General features: G+C 39.1%; 1 protein-coding gene across 1 annotated transcript; it reads right to left on the bottom strand.

The window, feature by feature from the left end:
- Positions 1-633: 633 nt before the first annotated feature.
- On the bottom strand, positions 634-26,084 carry LOC132626982 (tRNA nucleotidyltransferase cca2-like). Its single transcript, XM_060342015.1, has 15 exons — positions 25,687-26,084; positions 20,614-20,744; positions 14,825-14,942; positions 14,291-14,343; positions 13,770-13,819; positions 13,568-13,666; positions 5,775-5,884; positions 5,499-5,626; positions 3,544-3,610; positions 2,732-2,815; positions 2,386-2,448; positions 2,126-2,270; positions 1,872-2,039; positions 1,214-1,311; positions 634-1,132 (listed from the first exon to the last, which is right to left on the bottom strand). The coding sequence occupies exons 1-15, from the start codon at positions 26,041-26,043 to the stop codon at positions 1,028-1,030; spliced, it is 1,776 nt and encodes a 591-aa protein (XP_060197998.1). The 5' UTR covers positions 26,044-26,084; the 3' UTR covers positions 634-1,027.
- Positions 26,085-26,149: the final 65 nt, after the last annotated feature.

The following is a 26,149-nucleotide window of genomic DNA, read 5'->3' on the forward strand; positions in this document are numbered from 1 at the left end:
GCGATGAAAGTAGTGAGTTTAGATGAATCCGATACTAATACTCTATTGGGTTTCCAAGGCATTCAACTCCAGAATACATAAAAAGCCAGGTTGGTAAAGCTTCTTTTACGGAGACAAACCTCCAATGAAACGGCTGCTAGTAAAACTAGTTCATCAACAAAACCGGGAGCTTGTCCGGTAAACTTTAGTTCTGATGTGCTTCAAGAAGATCCAAACTGCCCTACTGTATCTATCTTTACAGTCATTGCATTAGAAGGGAATCCAACCCCGACCATCACTGCGCCTATCTACATTCAAAGACTACTTGCATACTTAAAAACAGTACAGCTAAAATCGGAAAATAGAAAACATTCTCGCAGAGGCATGACCAATTTAATTTCATTCCCGTACTACTCAAGGTTCCATATATTAGATGCTATACAAATCACTGGCAGTGCCTGGTAAGGGGTGACTACTTTTCCTTTCCCTTATCCTCTTCAGCTACTCTTTTAAGGTATATAAAGGGGTAAATTGGTGTAAGCCAATATCAATTATTGGCCAACTGACAGGAGAATGCGGAAAATCTCTACTCTAAACTGGCTATTAACAATTGGTATATGCACACTGCCAAGAAAAATAAAATTGGGAGCAGGAAACACTTAATGTGGATTGAACTTCAATTTTTTTAAATCAAATAGATAAGATGTTATTAACAATGGGCAAAAAAGCACGTGTATATAAGGAGTATACCAACAAAAAGAAAACCTTACAAAATGATATGATTTTCGAGAATGACTCCCAATCTTCTATACCTACCAAAACCTCATGGGTGCACCAAAAGGAAATAAGGGATAAGAGGCTATTCCTCAAATGAAAAAAATCCCTTTCTATTCTATCAAGTGCTCTCCTACTTCCTCTCTATACGACCCATATAAGGGCTAGTGGAGCAACATCCCACAGCCTGTATCTTCTCTTCCGTCTAGTGAAAGACCAGCTACACAATACCCCCCACCAAACCAAAAAAAAAAAAAAAAGAGCTAGTAGAAAACTATTCGGTTCTTGCACGTTTTGATTGTGCTTGCTTCATCCAATCAAGGCATTCTTCAGCAGTACCAGAAGGATGTGCGAGCTGCCACTCCAACAATTTTTGTTGCTGCAGAGGAAGATTAAACGATTAGTAAATACTTCAAACCAATTAACCACTGGCTAAGAAGAGAGTAATATTGGCATATACCCATTCTTTAACAACTGGCCCTCCACTTTTAATCTGCAAAATGTTCATAATTTCCTTTCCATTAACCAGTGGTTTTGTTTCCCAAATCTTCTCCAGACCTGGAATTTAAGGTAAGCTCATAGGTTACAAATATCTACAATTCCATTAAATGTGGTTTCTAAAAAATGCAACATGCACATTACGATGCATGTAAATGTTATTGTTGTAATATAACTGTCTAGTGGAGCATTTTGGTGGAGTCCTACTCCATGATAATCCACCATTCATTGAAGAACTTTGCCAACCAAATGCATGTCTAACTTTATATTGAAACAACAATACACTAATTAAGTGTGAAAGTGAGGAGAGACTTCGAATATGGGATATAAGCAAAGGACCTTGTACAAGGCTAGGTTATTTTATTTTTTATGGCTGACTTTGTGAATTTTTTTTTTTATTTTTTTTTTTGGAGGGGGTGGGGGCCCAACACTGAAGGTAAGTGTTTAAGGGGAAACAGAGCAATGAGCAGGAACAGCCTCACTCTACCTAGTGTTACCATTGTAATCTCAAGTATCCTAAAAGTTCATGCTCAGTAGCTATGTGAGATGATTGATTTGTCCTGCTTCACAATCGCAAGGGGAACACAAAAGCTAGAAGCACAGAGGACAAATGACAATACCTAGTGTTCTTACTGCGTTCTCTACCGCCTTGAATAATCCGTTTCTCTTGTCCAGATCAAAGTCCTCATTTGAGAAACTTGTACAGGACACAATGTCAACAGGATATAACTGCATAGATAGAAGGAGAGCAACGCGCCAAAATTCTTTAATTTCTCGCAGTAGCAAACCTGTTTGTGAACAAATATTAACCATCAATTTGCAAGGTGACACTAACAGGTAGAGCACTTGTCTTGCAGAAGAAAAATATTGTTACCAGTCAATATTCTAAGTTTTGAAGCAATTGGAACCTCAATGGTATCTCTTTTCCAATCAACTTCAAGAACTGGGATATCTTCTTTAGAAACAAGTAATGGAATCAAGGTGACAAACTTCTTAATTACAGTATGCAAGCTTATGACCTGCAAATGGTTAATAAAAAATCACATTTCTTGTGGTAGATACTGACAAGAAAACTAGGCTTAATATTCAAGGTTCACTTAAATGGATGGAACAGTCACGTCAAGAATCACTCACTATTTCCGCATCACTGGCCTTCAACTTGAGAGAATTGCGAAAAATATAATTGACAACTGGAATCTGATAAGCGTCAGCCAAAGTTAGTATTTTTGTAAAAAAAAATCCCAAATCCTCAACATGTGCAGACATTATCAAATTTACAGAAAGAGGTTACAACTACATAAAAATTAGCATCTTTAGGCCGTGCTTTTTCTTCTGCGTAGAAACAAAATTTCTACTAGAAAAAACACATCCTAGATGGAATGGAATCATAACTGTTCAAGCCAGATTAAACAAACAGAATAGAATCGACCAATGCAAACACAACTGCCTGCATGGACTCTTTGATGGCCCAGAGTTCTACCTTTTTGGCTTTGGTATCTTTATAAATGGTCTCTCTGAATGGCAAAAATAAAGCAGCATACAGGCAAAGTCTCCTTTGATCATCCTACAACCAAAAATAGATATGAAAAGGTTAGTTCTTAATTAGCCTATCCACATAAGCCATTTGACATCTGACGCAGCGCAGCAAGTTCGTGAGTATCAGGAATTTTATCACTATTATCTCCCAATTAATGATACACCACTAATGTGGACAAAATATCAAAGTTAGAGATCCACTGATTTAAAAGACATAATCGAATATAAATGCAAGAGTTTTTGAAAATGGTTAGCATTAAAGTTGCAGTGTATAATAGATTGCAATTTCACTTTACACCACTTAGAATTTGACCAATGGATTCTCTTTTCGTTTACCCCTACCAAAATTTAAACAGAAGCAAAAAGAAAAATGAAAACTTTAAATAAATCCAAAACACTGATGCCATAAATGACAGAAAAAATAAGAGTTACAGTCTCTCTCTCTCACACACACGCGCGCGCGGGCGCACACACCAACAAAAAAAAAAAAAAAAACTCAAGAGCATATGTCACAAACCAAACATTCCTTTATAAGGTGAGAAGAGGAGGAGAAAACTGCCAAAAACATGAGATCAGAAGTTAAAGAACGACCTCCATACTAATGAACAAGACATAAAAATATCGAGCACTTCTGCTATGCATTAGATCCTTGAATAGGATATGCAACTTGTAAGGATTTCATATTTTTAACCCGGTTGTCATTTCATATACAGATAACAAGTTCAGCTAGAACAATGATGATGAAGCAACACTTACGGAAAATGAGGAGCGTCCAATTAGGTTTAAAAGTTCCGAAGCTGAATCCAAGCAAGCAACACACAGCCTGTAAAAGTCGCAAGTGATTAACATGTAAGTGGTAACAACCATTAAAGAGCAAGAATTAGATAATTATATAAAAAACCAGTAAAAGAACAAACAACAAAACAGACCTAAATATACCAAATATGTAAGCTAGTTCTCAGTTCGGCTCTTTCTCCATTTGTGGAGGGGCCACGGAGGCCAATGAAACTTCAAAAAGACATAGTCCATGATAATGTGGCCAAAAGAAATAGGACGAACACCACATCAAGGCATATATGCCCGAATTGGAGAAAACGGAAAGAAACAAGACGCCAACACGCCATTAATAAAGAGAAGAAAATTTCAGTTCTTGCATTTTGGTAAAGCCTCTGATCACAACTCCTGAATGAATTTTGGGAATTGGAATTCTTGCCTTCACTAAATGTATGACTGGATGAAAATAACACTCATACTTTCATCAGAGAAAAGGCATGGATTTGATCTGAGATGCGAGGACTCTACTAGAGAGAAAAATGTCACCAGTATCAATTGTGATGGAAGATGAATAGCCTGTTCAACTACGAACTCCGGTCAAGAGATCGCCAGCTCCTGGCTAGAAGCAACAAGTAGGGAGAAAAGAGAGAACTAGATGGCAGTAAGTTAAGTGCACAAAAGAAAATAGATTCAGCAGAAGAAAAGAAGTAGGAACAGCATGCAGTGTGACTCAAATCCTTAACTAAGCATAGATCAGAGGGAAACAAAAAGATAACCTTTCAGAGGTCATGGGCAATAGGAGCAGGCAGCTTGTTCATACAAAATATGAATTGAAATGGTGAAAATCATCTATAAAAAGACTATGGTATGACTAAAAAGTCGACTGCACTAAAAGTCTAAAGGACAATATACATCAGGAATGACTCGTTCATAAGAGCAAAGCAGACCACAGTGGAGATGCCAATGATACTCAATTAACTCTCCATATATACACCAAATACACTCATATTTACAGTATTCCCCTAGCTAAAATCTAAAAGTGACCACCTTTAACATTCAAGGAAATTACTTTTAAGATACTTCAACTTAGGTTTGGAGGAAGAAATACATCAACTTAGGTTTGGAGGAAGAAATACTTCAACTTAGGTTTGGATGAAGAAACAACTGAGAATATAGAAACTGCATTTCACAGAAAAACCAGAGATCCAACCGAAGCTGGCTTGGTTCGAGCACAGGAATTCAATTATTCTATGTGAACATGATCGGGTGTCTCCAACAAAACTAAAAATGAAAACAGATGACAGTGCTGAAAGCAATTAGAAATGATCTAGCTCAACAGCCTGGACTTCAACAAGCGAAACCATCTAGCCGAATGTTCAGAACTTCTTTCTATTAGTTTTCCCATATATTTAGCTCCAAGCTATGTTGCTCGGACTCTCCAAAAATGTTGCCGCACCTGTGTCGGATTGTCCAAAAATGCACTACTTTTGGATAATCCCGCACGCACCCGTCGACATTTCTAAAGAGTCCAAGCACCATAGGTTCCAAGAAATTGAAATCATATTTCCATCACCAAAAGCAAACAAGATCATGTCTTACTTCTACTACCACCCTTCTCCCTAGACAATAACGTCCAGTTTAAATAATATTCCTTCTACCCTATTCCTAGTTATCAAGCAATCGGATTCTATATTACTGTCGCTAAAGCAAACAAGATCATCCTGTTACTTCTACTACCAACCTTCTCCCTGGACAATAACGTCCAGTATAGGGAACAGTGAATGAACTAGGCTGTTGACGTCACTTTTTAAGCTTGTCGGATATTTGGTCCATATGAATAATACAGCAACGTACACATTCTTTTTGTAAGGAGCAACTAACAAGCACAGCCAATGATTTCTCAAAACAAAGAAGATGTAGAGGACAGCAAACAATACCTATCACATCCATCAGGAATTGACGGTTCAAAATCAGAAGGAAGACTAAATACAGCCGAAAATAACTTCAAGTCAGCAATATAAGTCATTGCTTTGACTGGTTGATCGCCAGACATCATAAGATCAATCTGTAAAATAGAAAAAAATGAGATGAAAATTAGAAGCATACGGCAACCTTTTGCAATGGGCATTAAAGATATCCTTCTAAGAGTCCATCTAGAGCTCAAAATTAATCTCAATCATGTAAACCTTCACTTAGAGATTAGATAAACATACTTCATGTCCTATGCGTTCTCTGCTAATTTTATCAGCAATAGCAACCCTCACATCCTCATCTGCAGCTGCCTTCTTTAGTTCTTCATCTAATATAAACCCAAACCTTGCACCTAAAATCACCAAATCATATGGAGAACATGAGTGACATCTAGCGAACAGCACAGCAAAGTTCACTGAACGAAGAAAAATATCACTTGGCAAGGGCCCTAAAAAATGAATGTCCCAACCAGCTATATTGAAACCTAAAGTGATTAAAGGAGATACGACGAAGTTCACCATCATATTTGACTCAAGTCTACTAAATAGACATGTAGACACGTAAAATATGCATATAGACCAGAGAAACTCCTCTTCAATCACTAAGAATTGGAACCCTCCATTTCGTTGACCATGCTTCTCCATGTTACCGTAACTCTAATATATGATTATGATTCCAATTTTGATAGCAGCTACAATGCCAGAAATGAAACTTGAAGAAGCATGGGGGCAGCATGGATGGAACATCATATTCAGGAGAGGACTCAATGACTGGGAACTTGGGGACAGTTGCTGATTTCTTTGGAACCTTGGAGGGATTTAAAAGACTGAAGGAGCATGATGATACTTTAATCTGGAAGAACTAGAGCAAAGGGATCTTTAAAGTAAAATCTGCTTATTCAAAACTTCTATTCTCAAGACAGCAAACAAATAGATGGCCATGGAAGGAGATTTGGAAAGTAAAAGCTCCTCCCAAGGTCATCTGTTTCTCATGGCTGGTGTGGCAAGAAGAGCTTGCCTTACTCAAGAGAGGTTGCAAAGGAGGGGCTTTCGATTATGTTCAAGATGTATATTGTGTGACAGAGCTTTGGAAAACAACCATCTTTTTATTCACTGTGCTCTTAAAACACAATTGTGGCAACTCTTTTTGAGCTTGGTTGGAATGAACTGGACAATGCCAGCAATCCACTGTAGAGCTTCTGGAGTGTTGGAACAACAATGGTGGCATTGTGAGGCGGAAATCAGGGTGGAGTCTAGTACTTGCTTGCATATGGTGGACAGTATGGAAGGAAAGGAACAAAGAATTTTTTACGATAAGCACAAGCCTTTTTGGGAAGTTAAGATGAATTGTGTTCGCTTATTTTATTTTTGGTGTAAAGAAAGTCAGGTAGAAGATACAGAATCTTTGGTAGATCTGCTAGGGCTCTTGTAATCTGTAAAATAGGCTTGCACAGCCTTAGTGATTCTATGAATAAAACGTTACCAGTCTCAAGAAAAAAATTGACAGCAACTTCTGGCTTGGTTCAAAAAGTTTTGCTTTTTCCCCTTCCCAAGAGGTGCGAGGTGAATTATATAATACTAACTAGCGTGCTGTAAGATCTAATTCTAACTTAACCTCCAAGTGTAATTGCTAAAGGGAAAAAGAATCAAGAAAGTGTACTCCCTCCATCCCATTTTATGTTAAGGATTCCATCATACAAGGGTCAAACACCTAATATTCGGTATGCATATGGACATAATAGATTCTTCTTCAGATTTTTAGAAAAAACTTATATATTTGGAAACTACAAAGAAGTATTATAAGTAGTAATAGTTAATACATGGCACGATAACAAAAGCTCTCAGCGCACGATAGGCGAGGTTTGCTGATTGTGTACCGGCGGCGATGGCTAACGGGCGCAAGCCTGGGCGTCCACCTAAGGAGAAAGGCAAGAGGAAGAAGAACACGAGGACACCGGCGACAACGCAAGAGGAGCGGCGTATGGTGACGCCAGAATCTGGTATTCCCCAAAACCTCGAACAACTACAACTAGCGGATTGGATACCGGAGTCGAGTCAGGCGAGAACTGGGAAGATACCGACGGTAAGTCAGCTTACTCCGGCAGAACAGGAAACTACGAATCTAGCCCCAATCGAGGTCGGCGATCCAACCCCAAACCCTGCTGCTTCACCGGCGAAAAGGGGTGAGGAAACGATGGAACATATTGAAAAGGAGAATCGACTGGTCCTCAAGCTGTGGCTGCTCGTAAACTTGAGTTCAATACTGGACAAACTCCGACTATGGCAGAGATTGTGCGAGGAAATCGGGCGAAACAACATGGGTTGAAACTAACTTTCTTTCCCCCAACAAATAGGGATGGATTGAAAGTGGTCAAGCTCAACCATAAGGAACTGAAGGCACAATGTGAGAAATGGCAGTCAACTCTAATTGGCTATGTCTTGGGAGGCACTCCGGCGTTTAAAGAAATGCTTGAGTTTGTATATGGGGTGTGGACTGCTGTTCAAACTCCACGAGTGATACTCCATGATGATGGCTATTTCCTGTTTCGATTTGAAGATGAGGCGGATAGAGACCTCATAATGCAGAATGGACCATACACCTTCAACAGCAGACCGATGATATTGAAGAACTGGACGCCAGAATTCCAGATGGATGATGAACCTATGCGAATTGTGCCCATCTGGGTAACTTTCCCACGACTGCCCCTGGTTTACTGGTCTGCTGATAATATGGGCCGTATAGCAAGCTATCTGGGTAAGCCGGTACGTACAGATAAATTGACAGCTTCGTGTGAAAGGGTGTCGTATGCTAGAATGCTGATAGAGATGGACATCACCCAGGTCTTACCAGAAGTGTTGGTTATTGAGCAACAGGATGGGGAGCTAAGGGAGCAAGAGATTGAATATGAGCGGCACCCCAAATTGTGCCACGAGTGTCATGAATTGGGGCATTTAGCAGAGGAATGCAAAGCACGGGGTGAGGAGACTGAGCATATGCCTAAGAAAAGAAGAAGGCTAAGAGGAAAAGGAAGCAGGACAGGTCTGAGTGGCAAGAAAAAGCTACTGACCTGGCTGCGATACCTCAGCAAGGTGATCGGGAACAAGCTGGGAAGCAAGTGACGCTGGGCTATGGTGAGCAAGTGCAGGGGGAAGCCTCTAACACTGTCGCAAATACGGAAGAGGTGGCTGCGGAGAGTGGCAGCCAGGGCATTGTAGCTCAGGGGATGCAGCCCCATGCCTGGCAGAGTAAAGCAGCAATGATCACTAAAGCTGGTCAGGGGCAAAGCCCCAAGGCACTCAACCCGCCATGATACTTTGTTCGTGGAATATTAAGGGGTTAAACCGCCCCTATAAGCAAAAGGAAATGAAATCCTTTTAGCGAAAGAACAAAGTAGATATTATAGCTATACTAGAAACGAGAGTAAAAGTGGAAAAGGCGAGGAAAATTCAGCAAGGCTTTGGGGTGGGGTGGGAATTCTACTCCAACTACCCTTCTGCTCACAATGGAAGGATTTGGATTGGATGGAAGCATAATGAAACAGAGATTACCCTGCTGTGGGAAACTGCCCAAATAGTCCATTGTAAGGTGAAGGCCAAACACTCGAACTTCTCCTGCAATGTGACGTTTGTGTATGGTCTAAACACTGCTGCCGAACGGAAACAACTATGGGAGCAGCTACGGACCATTAGTACAGGCATGAGTGACCCTTGGTTACTGCTTGGCGACTTCAACACGATATTAACTGTGGAGGATAGAATTCATGGAGCACCTGTCCATATAAGTGAAACTACTGATTTCCAGGATTGTATTGCTGATCTCGGGTTGGGGCTGGTCACGAGACGGGGATGCAAATTTTCATGGTGCAATAAACGCGACTCGGATGATAGGATATACAGCCAGATTGATTGGATTTTGGGGAATGCCGAATGGAGTTGCAAGTATGGGCAGTTGGAAGCTATATACATGAATCCTGAATGTTCTGACCATTCGCCTATTATTCTGAACACTGAGGCTACTATCACTTCGACCAAAAGGCCTTTTAGATTGGTAAATGCTCTGCTGAACCAAGACACATTTAAACAAGCTGTGACAAGTACCTGGAACCAGCAAATTTCAGGATATAGGATGTTTGTGGTATGGCAAAAATTGAAAAAGTTGGCAGTCGGGATTTAGCGGGCTGAGCAAGGAGTACTCCACATTAGATAAAAAGCCGGACCTGCTCCATCTTAAATTAAAGGAAATCCAAGATGCTCTAAATCTAGACTTCTTCAATGCTCAACTGATCGAGGAGGAAAGAGAGGTGTTGGCGCAAATACAGAAGTGGGATAATATTCACGAGCAAGTCTTGCGACAGAAATCCAGAGCAACATGGATAGCTGTTGGTGATACAAACTCTAAGTTCTTTCATGCCCATCTCAAAGCCCGACAGACCAAGAACAGAATATCTAGTATATACACTGAGGTGGGAACGAAACTATCTGACCCTGTACAAGTGCAGCAGGAATTCTTGCAATTCTTCCACAAGATCCAAGGTACTGCTGCTACTGAACTTCCGTGTCTCAACATAGAAATTGCTAGGGATGGACCGTGTCTGTCCTTAGTACAGCAGCAAGAACTTCTTACGCCTGTGTCGGCAGATGATGTCCGTAAGGCACTAAAGGAGCTGCCAGCCGACAAAGCCCCCGGAATAGATGGTTATCCAGTGGAGTTCTTTAAGGAGTTTTGGAACGTGGTGGGAGAAGACGTCACAAGTGCCATACTACAGTTCTTTCAAAATGGCAAACTGCTGAAAGCTGTGAATTGCACAACTGTTACACTAGTGCCTAAAGTGCCGAATCCTACATATGTGAAAGACTTCAGGCCCATAGCATGTTGCACCACTCTTTATAAACTAATAGCAAAGATTCTGACAGTGCGACTGAAAACAGTGGTAGCTACATAGTGGGTCCTTCACAATCGGCTTTTATTGAGGGAAGGAGTATACTAGATAACGTGATAATTGCTCATGAGCTGCTGAAGGGATACACCAGGCAAGGAGTTTCACCAAGATGTCTAATCAAAGTGGACATCCAGAAAGCCTATGACTCAATTGAATGGCCTTTCCTAAAAATGGTTCTACTAGAATTCGGGTTGCCACAAAAGTTCGTGGAGTGGATCATGGTATGTGTGACTTCAGTCAGTTACTCGATTTTGATAAATGGAGGATTAACCCGTGTTCCAAGCAAAGAGAGGACTTAGACAAGGGGACCCGATGTCCCCTTATCTTTTTGTGTTGGCAATGGAATATTTGAACAGATCACTCAAGCAACTACGATTCGAGCCTAATTTTAACTACCATCCTAGGTGTGAGAGGATGAATCTGATTCTTATATGCTTTGCTGACGATTTGATAATGTGCTGCAGGGCTGACTTGGGATCCATTAAATACATGTTGGAGAGATTTGAGCATTTTTCCAGTGTGTCGGGCCTCAAGGCAAATCTTGAGATGAGTTCCTTGTATGTAGCTGGAATATCCGCGCAACTAAGGGATGAGATATTGGCAGATATGAGCTTTGCGCTAGGAAGTTTACCTTTCAAATATTTGGGTGTACCCCTCTCTTCAAAGAAGCTCAGTATCAGCCAGTGTATGCCTTTGGTGGATCGAATCACAAACAGAGTTAAGTGTTGGTCCTCTAAAATGTTGTCCTATGGAGGAAGGGTACAGTTGATTAAGAGTGTGCTATTCGAGATGCAAACCTACTGGGCACAAGTCTTTGTGCTACCGAAGAAAGTACTTCAGCTGGTCACGAATGTATGCAGAAATTTTCTTTGGGCAAGGTCTAGTGACTACACAAAAAGACCACCTGTAGCTTGGGATAAATTATGCCTACCCAAGTCTACAGGTGGTTTAAACATTTTGAACTTCTTTCTTTGGAACAAGGCAGCTATACTTAAATTGTTGTGGGCACTAACGAAACTGAAGGAGAAGCTGTGGGTAAAATGGATACACGCGTTCTACATCAAAGACAGAGCTAGGTGATATGCAGGAGCCAAAACAAGCCAGCCGGCTCGTTAGGAAACTCTTTGATGCAAGAAAATGGCTAGACAACGACCTGAACATTGAGCTAAGACTGAACAAATATGCGGATTCGGGTAAGTTTAGCATTAAAAAAGCTTATCAAGATATGATGCCACAATTCCCGAAAGCTCCTTGGAAGAAAGTGATTATGGTGAAGGGGCTAGTTCCCAAACACCACTTTATCCTGTGGCTAGCATTACAGCAAAGGCTGTCCACTGTGGATCGCCTAAGCAAATGGGGGATCCAAGTCCCCGGTGAGTGTGTGCTTTGTAACTCAACCATGACAGAGACGCATGCACACTTATACTTCAGCTGCTCGTATTCTTCATATATTTGGCAGCAGTTGGTTAATTGGATGGGCTGGAATCGACAAATACAAGGCTGGGAACATGAGGTTCAGTGGGTATGCTCCACCGTGAGACATAAAAGAGCTAGAGGGGATATCTTTGGCTTCCTACTGGCAGCGACTACATATCACATTTGGATGGAAAGGAACCAACGCAGGTTCCAACAGGGAAGTAAGACCAGTAAGGAACGACTAAAGGAGTTAGTCATGCAAGTGTTTATCAAAGGGCAGAAGATGGCTGCTTGGAGTCCCATCATAGAGAGTAGAAATAGATTTCCATGTTAGTAGGCTAGGTGATGCAGATAGCACTACTGATAGCTTAGCTTTAGCCTTAGTCTACATAGCAGATATTGTGGGATACAATGAGAGAGCTGTTCCTATAGTCCAATGGAATAGCATGTACATAAATTTATACTTGGTTGAATAAAATTTCATTTGGCCAAAAAAAAAAAAAAATAGTTAATACATAAACATTTTAACAAAAAAATATCAACAATTGCAGCAAAGATTAAAAAAGTTTGACTCCACAAAATGTAATAATGTCACATGGAATGGGCCAAAATGGAGTACCTTTTAAAACATAGCTGGGAATGAAGTTATTTCTCTAGGAAGAAATATTAGAGGTTTACAAAATGACGACAAACTAGGCTCCAGTGATCCAACTCAAACGGAGGAAGAACCACAATTCACCCATATAAGAGTTTATACAAGCAGGCAAGTTAAGGAGATTCAAGAGATTCATTGATATCTTAAGAAGGTGGGTAGGGATACTTATAGGAAAAGGAATAAGAGAGCCTTTGAGGGGTAGAAAATGATCTGTACAGGTAAGGCTTGTTTCTGTTTCCAATCAGTTTTGGCTGTGTTCTTTGTTGAGAACAGTATATTGGTGTAGGCTCTCTGCTTTCTGTACACCACTTGTATAGCGGAACATAAATCTACTCTTATCCCGCCAGCAATCAACACAATTTAGTTCTCACTCTGAGAAATTCCTCATCTTATGCTTTACTTCTATAAGTAATTTTGAAAGGTAAGGATAGGATTTCCTAAAAAAATAAAATAATAATAATAATAAATAAATAAAACTAATCCCACTTTAAATGCCCCACTTAGCTCAATCAACAAAATGCTTAGAATTATTCAATTTGCTTATGATCTCGAAGAAATACCTACTGTTCAACCTCACATTGATTTGGGTGCTATATTATCACATATTGAATCTAACAGTATAAAAATCCCTAATACTGTATACACACCAAAACCAAACTCTAATATGTTTTTGTGCAAAAGTTAGAATTTAGAGTTTATTCATAAACATTGTTTAATTTGGGGATGACATTCCTGAGCCTGTAAAAAGTCATGGTTGAACATGGAGAAGGTCTCACTCTTGAATTTGACTGGGATGGCTAGAGTTCTTCTATTATCCACACTTGAGCTCTGTGTACAAAGAGATCCAGTTGTTTAAAGTTTTAACTATAACTCAATGGATTATAAATCCACGCTTGAAACTCCGCAGGATGCAAATCATCCAATATCATAATGTCCACAGTAACAGTCGACATCTATGCCAGATATAGGATAAACAAGAATGTCATAAGAAGAGGGGACAAATGAGAGATTGTCTATTGCATTACCGAAACGAATAGCTCGAAGGACTCTTAGGGGATCATCCAAAAAGGTCTGCTTTGGAGGTAGTGGGGTGACAATTTTTCCAGACTTCAGATCTGCAATGCCTGAGAAACACGAACTATTAATTAGTCAGACACTTGTAATTTAACCTATCTTTCTTAGTACGCTTTACTGAGTCTGGACAAAAGAAACAGAGCTCATGCTTACCTCTTTTTGTAAAATCTTCGACTGATCTGGTGTTAATGTTGTAAAACAAGCTGTAAACATAATTTTTAGTGAAGGATTGACTGATTAAACAAGGCAACTCATAGTTTATCTTTTGGAAACAAAAAGCTAACCTGAAACATAATTAGGCAAATACAGTAATGCATCCAAAGGCACGATTCTCCAAACTAAAATAAATGATACAACAACAACCCTCCCCCCCCCCCCCCCCCTGCCTAGATAAAATAAAACAAACCAAAAAAGATGCAAAGAAAATGAATACACATACAAAATTAGAAAAAAGGAAGATGAAAAAGAAACTGAGAAGCTTCCTATGGAGTTTGTGCTCTTAAACTGACATGACCGAGGTGCTTTTATTTTTCCTCATTTACTCTTTTTTGTTGTTTGGGCTGGGATGAAGGGGAAATAGATAAATTAAACCAAGTTGCTGCCTACAAGTGTGAAGGTGTGGCAAGAATAAAAATAAAAAAAAGGTGCCAAAAAGTAAAGATATAACAAAGTACCTATTAATGGTCAAATCCCTGCGATCTGCATCCTGTTTTGCAGTGCCAAATTTCTAAGGAACAACAGATGAGAAATCTTTAAATGAAAAAACTAGAATCCGTGGTACATTAAACACATGCGCATGAGTGTTAAAACTTTGACATTTACCTTTTCTGATATAATAGTTAGGATGACAACATTACATAACGTTAAGAAATCTAATATAACAGATATCAATGGGTAACTATTATGAAGACTTCATATTATTGCAACCATGGTTGATTATTCATAAAGAAAGGTCCTAGTACAACAACAACAACAAACCCGGTGTAATCCCAAAGGTAGGGAAAGGTCCTACTAAAGAATAAAATAAATTAATAGTTCAAAAAATTCAGATATTGGTAATTAACTACTTCGATTACTTTTGTTAATTTTTCATATCTACGTTTGGTGGAATCTACGTAGCCTTTCATCCCTGACATTTACATTAAAATAAACAAATTTAAACACCAAAGAGAAGATATACATTTGATTACCAATTTACGTTTACATACCATTGTTGGAATACGACTGTTCTCGCTGTAGTCTTCTGCTCTCAAGTTGACGAAATCAATCCATACGTCAAAAAGGCGCATTCTTGCTGTTTCCAGGTGCTTTGACTGATCGGGATTGCTGTAAAAATTAAACGGTAATTAATTAGAGAAAAACTACTCTACACATCAACAAATATGAGAAAGTGGTGGATCACAATCAAGATAGATAACCGTAAGGGGTCATTTGGTGCATGGTATAAGCTGGGATATCCCAGAACTAATTTTTTGTACCATGTTTGGTAGAAGGTATAAATTTATCCAGGATAAATTTATACCTTGTACCAAACAAGGTATAAAATGCATCCCAACTTAAAAGATGGGATATCCCTTCTTATCCCACTTATCCTGGGATTATTTTATACCATCTTTTAGATGGTATAAAATAATCCCAAGATATGGGATAAATTAGTCCCGGGATTATAATCCCGGGATAATTTTGGCTACCTACCCAACAACCCCTAAGATCTTAAGAGTACTCTAGTAGGATAGAAGATCAACAGAAAATTAGAATTATCGCCTTTTTCTTTTTTACCACCAGAACTAAGAACTTGCTTCTTCTTCTTTTTATATGTAGAAAACCAATATTAGCCTCAAGTCCCAAACTCCACTCATAAGGCACAGACCTGCAAAAAGAGCTTTACTTTAATCTATTGCCCAGATTTTTTTAGCTAGATCTTTACTACAAGACTCTTTCACTGAACACAAACGAGGACTACAAAAAAGCAACCCAGCTGCACTAGAGTCATATCTATTTCTCAAGCCATGGTTTAATTAATGGGAAAAGGGTCAATAATACCCCTCTACTTTGTTTTAATGGCTAAAAATATCCTCCGTTACAATTTTGGATCATTTATGCCCCTGCCGTTATGAAAGTTAACAAATATACCCTTCAGTTGACGGAAATCCCCAAATTGATTCAAATAACCCGACTTCAATTGAAGTTAGCGATTTCAACCCGACCCATCAAATCAGTGTTCTTCTTCCTTGTACCCACAAACTTCTTCTCTCTTTCTTCAACTTTGCCCAGTTCTCTATCAATAAATTACTCTCCTGATTATTCCCCAACTAAAAAGGGCAGCCCGGTGCACTAAGCTCCCGCTATGCGCGGGGTCCGGGGAAGGGCCGGACCACAAAGGTCTATTGTACGCAGCCTTACCTTGCATTTCTGCAAGAGGCTGTTTCCACGGCTCGAACCCGTGACCTCCTAGTCACATGGCAGCAACTTTACCAGTTACGCCAAGGCTCCCCTTCTGATTATTCCCCAACTGATTCCTTTATTATAAGTTCATGTTGTGGTTTTGAAAACCTGATTTGAGTCACTCGGATTCTTTTTCAATATCCAGTTGCTGCTTAATTCCTCTTTTGAGTTCTTCTTGCATGTAACTTGATAAAAATTGTGTCTTTGATTGTACTATGTAGTTGAAAGAAGGATGTTCTTTGCTGTTGAAAGTCCACAAAAAGTCTGTTCCTTTAATCCTCAATGTAAACCCATGTTTCAATGTTGATTAACTTAATGGCCAAAATAGTAAAAACCCAGTTGTGCTCAAGGAATCTGATGTATTGAAGAGACTAAATTATGAAGAACATATTTCAACTGCTTTAGAGTATTTCAAATGGGTTGCCAATTCAATATGTTTCAAGCATACCCCTTTAACATATAAAATAGTGATGGAAAAACTCGGGCAGCAGCAGGAGAATGGAGATGCAGTGTTTAATAATGATGATGGGTCGGATCGGATCGGGTTAAAATCGGTAATTTCAATTGAAATCGGGTTATTTGAATCAATTTGGGGATTTCCATCAAATGAAGGGTATATGTGTTAACTTTCATCACATCAGGGGCAGAAATGATCCAAAATTGTAACGTAGGATATTTTAAGCCATTAAAACAAAGCAGAGGGGTATTTCTGACCCTTTTCCCTTAATTAATTGATCCCTTATCAACAGAAAAGCTCAACAACTTTTCCTCCTTGACAAAACTTGAAAATGGTTCTCAACAACACAATGTATGTCCTACACTACATTACTATCTTTTCTTGCAATAAGTGTGGTGTTGGTGTCACCTTGCTTGGACATCGACTATTCCACCCGATACCTGCTAGCTCCCCCCATTATAGGTACCAGATAACTTTGTTCACCAAGGTTTAGGCAAATGGGAAGAAACCACCTAGTGTTTTGTGTATCTACTAGAATTTGTACCCTCACTACAATCAGTGTTGTCAAAAGCGAAAAGCGCAAAAAAGCGCTGTTGGAGCTTTAAGCGCACTTAAAGCGCGGGCTTCACTGGAAAAAAAAGCGCACTATGAAGATTTTAAAAAAATACATATATATGTAATATTTAGAGAACATAATAGACATAAATGATAAATATATATTGCTTATAATTAAGTCTAAGTTCATCAAATCAACTTAAGTCTTAGTATGGAAAGATAAACCCAATATATTTCTACTTCTAATCACAAATAATATTCCTCAATAGGGTGATCCTCATTGGTATCACCGGAACTATAGCCTCCAATCTCTTCTTCCCCTGACTCATCAAAAATAATCTCTTCTTTTATGTCAAGAGACTCAACACGTGGAGCTCGGGAGCTTGAGGCATTAGTTGTCGTAACTCCTGACTGTCTCTTTTGTATGTCAAGACGTCCTCACTACCCGACACTCTTGCAACATCACCCCAAGTCAAGCTACCGTCACCAAACACCAACTCATCTTCTGCTTCCACATTAACGCCCATCTTCCCAACCAACCACTCTTTACTATGGTCAATATTATCCGAAGAGATTGGATCAATAACACTCCGCAAGTCATAACGGGCTTTTAAAGCTCGATTGTACTTGACATACACTAGATTATTCAATCTTTGATGCTCCAGTCTGTTCCTTTTCTTAGTATGGATCTGTTGCATGAATTATTTTAATGTTAGTAATTTAGTCTAATTTATTACGGCTAAAGTATGGATATTCCATTATGGCGGATGGATGGTCAGATAGAAAACAAAGAACCTTGATAAACTTTTTGGTGAATTTTCCGTATGGAACAGTGTTCATGGAGTCGATAGATGCTTCCTCATTTATTAAGACTGGAGAGGAATTATGTGAATTGCTTGATAGCTACGTGGACCGCGTTGAAGAGCAGAATGTGGTTCAGGTATAAGTGATAATGGTAGCAACTTTGTGTTGGCTGGTAAGAATTTATTGTTTTAAATGTTTAAGTTTTATGTTTTACTTTCTAATATCGATCAAAGTTCTAATTTCTAATTGTTAACATGTCTACTTTTATTTCTGCAGGTCAGCTCTTACAGAGAAAAGAAGGCACATATATTGGACGCCGTGTGCAGCCCATTGTATAGATCTTATGTTAGAAGACATCAGGAAGATTCCAAACATTAAGAAGACCCTTCAGAGAGCAATTGCCCTTGTCGGTTTCATTTATGGGCACTCAAAGAGTCTTAAATATGATGAGACTTAACAAAAAAAAAGAGTTGGTGAAATGTGGGATTACTCGATTTGCAAAAAGTTTTCCGACTTTGCAATGGTTGAGTTGTCAAAAAACTAATTTGCGAGCAATGTTTACAACTGACAAATGGGTGATTAGTAGATGGTCTAAGTTACCAAAGGGAAAATGTGTAGCTCATACCGTCTTGATGACAACATTCTGGAATCAGGTTGTGTATATATTGAAAATCATGGGGCCTCTTGTTAAAGTGTTGCGATTAGCAGATAATGTGAAAAAACCCGCAATGGGGTACATTTATGAAGCCATGGATAGAGCTAAGGAGGCTATTGCGAAGGCATTTGAAGGGAATATTGCAAAGTACAAAGATATCTTTAAGATTATTGATGAAAGATGGCAATGCCAATTGCATCATCCATTACATGCAGCTGGACATTATCTAAATCCAGAGTTCTTCTATCAAAATCCAGCTATTGAAAATTGTACAGAAGTAACAGATGGGTTGTATGCTTGTATTGAAAAATTGGTTCCAAGCACTGAAGTACAAGACAAGATTATGTCGGAGATACTACTGTACACTAAAGCTGAACAACAATTTGGCCTTCCAATTGCAAAAAGATCTAGAACAACAAGATCTCCTGAGAAGTGAAAATATTAACCTTGAAATTGCTAATTATTAGTTTATGTTTAAATTTTTACTTAATACTTACATAGTTACATACTTACATTAACTTAGAAATAATGATTGTAAACATAACACTTTTTACAGTTGAATGGTGGAATTTATATGGTAATTCGGCTCATCTCCAAAAATTAGCTATTAGAATTTTTGGTTTAACGGCTAGTGCTGCTGGGTGCGAGCGTAATTGGAGCGTATTTGAGCATGTAAGTACTCGTAGTGGTATACTTCTTATTTATTCATTTTCTTTGCATAGTTAATCAATTAGACTAAATTACTAACATTAAAATAATTCATGTAACAGATCCATACCAAAAAAAAAAAAGGAACAAACTGGAGCATCAAAGATTGAACGATCTAGTGTATGTCAAGTACAATCGAGCTTTAAAAGCCCTTTATGACTTGCGGAGTGTTATTGATCCAATCTCTTCGGATAACATTGACCATAGTAATGAGTGGTTGGTTGGGAAGATGGGCATTAATGTGGAAGCAGAAGATGAGTTGGTGTTTGGTGATGATAGCTTGACTTGAGGTGATGTTGCAAGAGCATCGGGTAGTGAGGACGTCTTGACATACACAAGGCGACAAAAGAGACAGTGAGGAGTTACGACAACTAATGTCTCAAGCTCCCAAGCTCCACGTGTTGAGTCTCTTGACATAGAAGAGATTATTTCTGATGAGTCAGGGGAAGAAGAGATTGGAGGCTATAGTTCTGGTGATACTAATGAGGATCACCCTATTGAGGAATATTATTTTAGTGATTAGAAGTAGAAATATATTGGGTTTATCTTTCCATATTAAGACTTAAGTTGATGATTTGATGAACTTAGACTTAATTATAAGCAATATCTATTTATCATTTATGTCTATTATGTTCTCTAAATATTACATATATACATATTTTTTTAAATCTTCATAGTGCGCTTTTTTTTTCCAGTGAAGCCCGCGCTTTAAGTGCGCTTTGCGCTTAAAGCTCCAATAGGGCTTTAGCGCTTTGCACTTTTCGCTTTTGACAACACTGGTGTAATCCCACATGTGGGTTCTGGGGAGGGTAGAGTGTACAAGTCCTTACCTCCACGAACGAAGTAGAGACGTTTCTATAGACCCTAACTTCACTTCCCATTTCAACAACAACAACAACAACCCAGTGAAATCCCACAACGTGGGGTCTATAGACCCTAAGTAATATGCTAGTTCATGGTTCTATCATTTGTGACATACTAGTTTTCCCAACGCATAAATCTAAAGTTTATTTCATTGAAAGTATTTGCCTTACATTAAATGAGACAATATAGCCTGACTCTCCATTTTAGTGAGACAAAAATTTACCTCATATGCTTGTTCATTGTTTTTTCATTTGTGCCAATTACTTTTCCCCAGATTTATCCGTCTGCCGTTGGAATCAAAGACTTTTAGCCCTATTTTGGTTGCTTAACATCTACCAAAACCAAGACATATGGTCCAATGTGCCGGTGGGAGTTTTCCACAATAGATGTGGGTTTGATTCTAATGGCCCCCCTTCCCCTTCCCCTTCCCCTTCCCCTTCCCCTCCCATAATGTAATAGAAAAAAATTGGAAACAGACATCTCAACGAGGAAAGAATGCAGGAACATACCACTGGATTACACCAACTCCTTGGGTTTCCTCACCTGATGCTGATAAGTAGTCATTCACCTTCTCACAGAATTCTCGTCCATACATGTTGTCTAGTGCAATATCAATATCATAGCACTCTTTACCTAGCAGCTACAGTAATAGAACTCCGGATCAGCCAAAGAAAAAAGGCAATGGAAAGACAAATAACTTATATTAACAACCAAATTTAATTTCTTGACTATCAATACTTGGGCCACATTAATAGTCATCAAGATACATGTCGAAAGCAATTCCCAAAATTTTCTACCAGAAAGAGAAATAGCAGTCAACTCAAGCACAAATCAAACAAGTTTAGGCTTGACAGGCTCAGGTTACATAGTTTTGAGTGGTGCAGATAACAAGATGGAAGAGATGACGAATCTAGAGATGATTGTACATGCCCAATGGCGTGCATTTTTTCTGTTTATTTGTTCAAAATATAAATGATATAGCAAACTTCATGTTACTAGAAACGACACAAGGTTTATATAGCTGGGTAGTGAATAAAAGATGATATCGCTAGGTTTACTATGTCAGACACATGCATGCCTATGTCTATAGAATATGTCCCTGGTGTAGACTGTGGAGGAAAAATAAAAATATTTAGATTCTTGCATCCCATCAGAAAAATGACAAGAATATATGTGTTTTTTTTTTTCCTTTGGGTCAATTGTTAGGGGGGGAAAAGTTAATTTTAAAGAAAACACACCACTATACGTAAGTGTACAGAAAAAAATATGCATAAATCGAAATTTTGGTTCGGTCTACCCTATTTACTAACCCTTTCTGTAATACTAGTCAATTAACATTTTATATGGGCTTCTTATGAGGAGATGAAATACCAACAACAACAACAACAAGCCCAGTATAATCCCACCATGTGGGGTCTGGGGAGGGTAGAGTGTATGCAGACCTAACCCCCACCTTGAAAGGTAGGGCGGCTGTTTCCGAAAGACCCTCGGCCTAAGAGAGGAAAACAAGACAAAAGGTCAGATAGGACCAAGTATATCGAAAACAATATGAAAACAAGGAATAACAAAAGCGAGAAAGTCATGGTAGAACAGTTCGGAAAGAAAGGAGCATTAACTACTATAGATAAATAAGATAACCAAAGTACAACGGCCCAACAAATATAAGCACCAATCAAATGCAGAAATCAAATGGCAATAAACAAATGAGCAAAACTACAACTACTATGGTGAAAGGATAAGCCACCTAGCCTTCTATCCTGATCTGAATCCTCCACAACCTCCTATCTAAGGTCATGTCCTCGGTGAGCCGAAATTGTGTCATATCCTGTCTAATCACCTCTCCCCAATACTTCTTCGGCCTCCCTTTACCTCTCCTGAAACCGTCCATAGCCAACCTCTCACACCTCCGCACTGGAGCATCTGTGTCTCTCCTCTTCACATGCCCAAACCATCTCAGCCTCGCTTTCCGCATCTTGTCCTCTACCGATGCCACTCCCACCTTGTCTCGGATATCTTCATTCCTAATTCTATCCCTCCTAGTGTGCCCACACATCCACCGCAGCATTCGCATTTCCGCAACTTTCATCTTCTGAACGTGAAATTTCTTGACTGGCCAACACTCCACCCCGTACAATAAAGTCGGTCTAACCACCACTTTGTAGAACTTGCCTTTAAGTTTTGGTGGCACTTTCTTATCACACAGTACTTTCTTATCACACAGGAGATCAAATACCAGCAGTCCAGAAATCAAGTTTTGTGCACATGAATTTTTTCCATGGGGGTGGTTAAACTGCAAGCTCCCTCCTTTGTTCAAGCCTTTTACCAGCTATTCTTAGCTCACATACGCAGAGTTCCATGGCTTAAGTTGAAACTATTTTGGTTGAGTATACACTGTGTCATATCTGGATATACCCCCCCCCCCCCCCCCCCCACCCAAAATAATTAAAGGAAATCCAGGAAATATGATATTAAAACTAAAGGTGCATCAGAAGGTTTCTTACTTCTCCCTCTATGAGCACTAAATTTGCAACTATATCTGTTCTGAACAATTTAAAAAGCAAATGAATGGGACCTGATTATTTTTTTAATCTAGAGTCTCACTTCTCTTGTACTCCTCCCACTTCTCTAAGCAATACTTTCATGCACTTCGTAATACTACCTTCCATTATTATGAAATTCATCTGTCCCACTTTTAGTGACCTAAGTTGATTTTGATCTTCAACTTGACCCATTCTACAGAGTAATTTTTGACCTTCTGTGTGGGGAGGAAGGGGACGTTCCCTCCTCTCCTATTTATCCTTTAGTAGTAATATTCAGCTATCGCGTAGTTTCCTATTCCTTGATGTTTATTACCATCTATTGCCACTAGTATTTTGTATCTTGTTATTTTGCTCTCTTTTTTTTTTTTGACATTACTGTGTCAGGTACTTTTTCTGAGATGAGCGTCTACCAGAAACAGCCTCCGTACCTCACAAAGGAAGGGGTAAGGTCTGCGTACATCCTATCCTACCAAGACCCCACTTATGGGATTACACTGGGTTTGTTGTTGTTGTAGTACTCACTAAAGTACCATGATAATATTACTCCCTCCGTGTTTTTGGTCCAGAAAGGTTACCATCTATTGTACTACATATATCATTTTTATTAGTCATAGTATAAGAAAGAGAAAAGACATCATTTGACCCCTGAACTTGGCACGAAAACTTAGTTTAGCAACTAAACTTAAGTTGTACTTATTTACCCTCTTAACAACTTTCAAGTTAATTAAATACCCCCCTTAGCGGCCTGGACCAGTTGAGATCTAGGTGTTGTTCACCACTCGCCTGGTGATTGGTCCACGTCATTAAATATTTTTTTAATTATTTTTATTTATTTAGTTTTTCTCTTTCTTCTTCATTCTTTCCCTCGCCCCAACCCACTCCTCCTCGTCATCTTCCCCATTGTTTCCTCCTTCACAATCCCCAATCCCCCTCCCTCGTTGCCACGCCCGACGCCGTCACCCCACCTGAAAACAACCACCACATCATTGACCCACCGTCTGACCACCCCCTAAACCCCATCGTCACCATGACCCACCACCACCTTCACCCACTGATCTCCGTCACACCACCATAGCACAGCTACTATCGCCCATTAACCCCGACCAACAAACCACCATCTCCTTCACCCCAAAACCAACCTATCTCCACCCTTAAGCCACCCCGTCACCACCCATCTTCACAGCACCATCATTACCATCAATTTGTCTTTAAAAAAAAAAAAATCCCTCCCACCATCCTTGCCTCCCTCTACTGAGTTTCTAAACCCTAATTTCTCCAAGTTTTTATTCAATACCCGTAAGTTCCATCCTAATTCTCTTAATGGGTTTCCTTTTTTTTTCTGTTGAAAATGGGTTATTGTTTTTTACAATTGGAACTATAAAATATTGATTATATAAGCTATTTGGTTGATGGGTTTTTTCTTGAGTTGAGTAATGAAGAAATTGCACGAATTGCCCTTCAAATGGACTAGTGTGTTAACGACGTTCACAATTCGCCGCATATAACCAGACAAGTTCCGATAATCTAGGCCACTGGATATGTTGTTGTTGTGATGGGTTAAAAAAACTGCTATATTTTGAAATATTCGAACTGGGTTTTCATGATTTGGTCAGAAAATTTTTGGGTATTGAGAAAGATTGAATTTTTGAACTAGGTTATTGAAAAAGATGGAGTTTTTCCCACTTGGATATTGAAAAAGATTGATTTTTTATGACTGAGATGTGAAAATGACATTAAAAATGATAAAGGGGAAAAAATCAGCCAGGAGTGCAGCTACCATGGATGGAAAGAAAAAGGAAGTAAGTAGAGAAGACAGAAGAAGACAGAGAAAAGAGAGAAAGAAGAAGAAAGAGAAAAGTTGGTAGCCTTAGTTCAATTCCCAGGAGAGACAAACCCTTGGTGGACAGAGTTACATGGTACCATATGCTGGTGGAAGGTGACAAGTACACCGTAGCGCAAGCTGGCGCGGACACCACGGTTATCAAAGAAAAAATTAGGAGAGTTTAGTTAGGTGTAGAGGTGGCAATTTGAGCCCATATTTAGAAAATTGGCCCATTTAACCCACATTTTATAGTGAGTTGGTCACTCATATTTTAGGTGGATAAATATGGGCTTCAAGTATTTTTTTAACCCATAAAAATATGGGCAAAATATGAGTATCCATATAAGAACACACTAGACCCAAAAACAACTCATTTCGAAAATGAGAAATTTCTTTCTTACCTCCCACACCACCCAGCCCACCATGCGCCCCCTCCCCACCCCCTCCGCCAACCAAATTTCAATTTCATATATTTTACTTTTATAAAAAATGGAAAAAAGTTTCTTACCTACCACCCCACCCCTTCCACGAAACCCCGCTCCCCCACCCCAAAACAAAAAAAAAATCAATTTCATATATTTTACTTTTATAAAAAAATTATAAAAATGGAAAAAAATTCTTACCCCCCACCCCATCCCCCGCCCCCTTCCCCCAACCAAATTTCAATTTCATATATTTTACTTTTATATAAAAAAATTATAAAAAATGGAAAAAAAATTCTAACCCCCACCTCACCCCACCCAGTCCTTGCCCCCCCCCCCCCCCAAAACAAATTTCAATTTCTTATATTTTACTTTTATAAAAAATTTATAAAAAATGGGAAAAAACTCTTACCTCCACCCTGCCCCACCCCTGAAATTTCTATTTCATAATATCAATTATGCATATACGGAAAATTTAATTCAACTTGACAAAAGAAAAAAAATTATAAACATTACCCTTGAAATAATAATACACTTGTATAATATGGGCTAACTCATAACCAACCCACCCATTTATCACCCAACTCATATTTAACCACATGAAATATGGGCGGTTTGAAACTTAACCCATTTTTGTTCAAACCATTTTCAACCAAACCAAATCCAACGAAACCCACCCATTTGTCACCCCGAGTTGGGTACAGAGAGACGCAGTGTACAGCAAAACCTCAAAAAAAAAAAAAAACACAACCAAAAGAAAGAAAGGAAGATTAATTATGATTAGAAGGGGAAAACAACCTTATCGCGAACCCAACCACCTGCAACACGAAGCTGCGTTCCGAGATTATAATGCTCCACTACTTGAATAAGACGCTTAAATATCTGCTCCTCCTTTTCCGTTAAATCAATGTTCTCCTTCACTTTAACTGACAATGCTGACTCCTCAACCATCGTTCTAACTCCGCTGTAAAACCCTAACGGTCCCGGCGGTTTTTTAACGGAGAAGATAGAGAAAAATCTCTTGAACTTGATGGATGGACGAAGAAGAAGGGGAGAAGAAGAAGGAGGAGGGTTTGGGAAAGTGAAGAGACGAGGGCGATTTATGGCGGTCTTCAATGTTGAAACTGTTGCTATGCCTATATTGTAAGCCTTCATTTTTCTTTCTAACGGCCTAAGTGATGACCCGCTCTTAAGCGTGTCAAAAGGGTCGGGTCAGCCCAATTATATCTGTGCATTCGCTAGTCACGTGACCAGGCAACTG

Source organism: Lycium barbarum, chromosome 2, assembly GCF_019175385.1.
Source record: "Lycium barbarum isolate Lr01 chromosome 2, ASM1917538v2, whole genome shotgun sequence".
NCBI lineage: Eukaryota > Viridiplantae > Streptophyta > Magnoliopsida > Solanales > Solanaceae > Lycium > Lycium barbarum.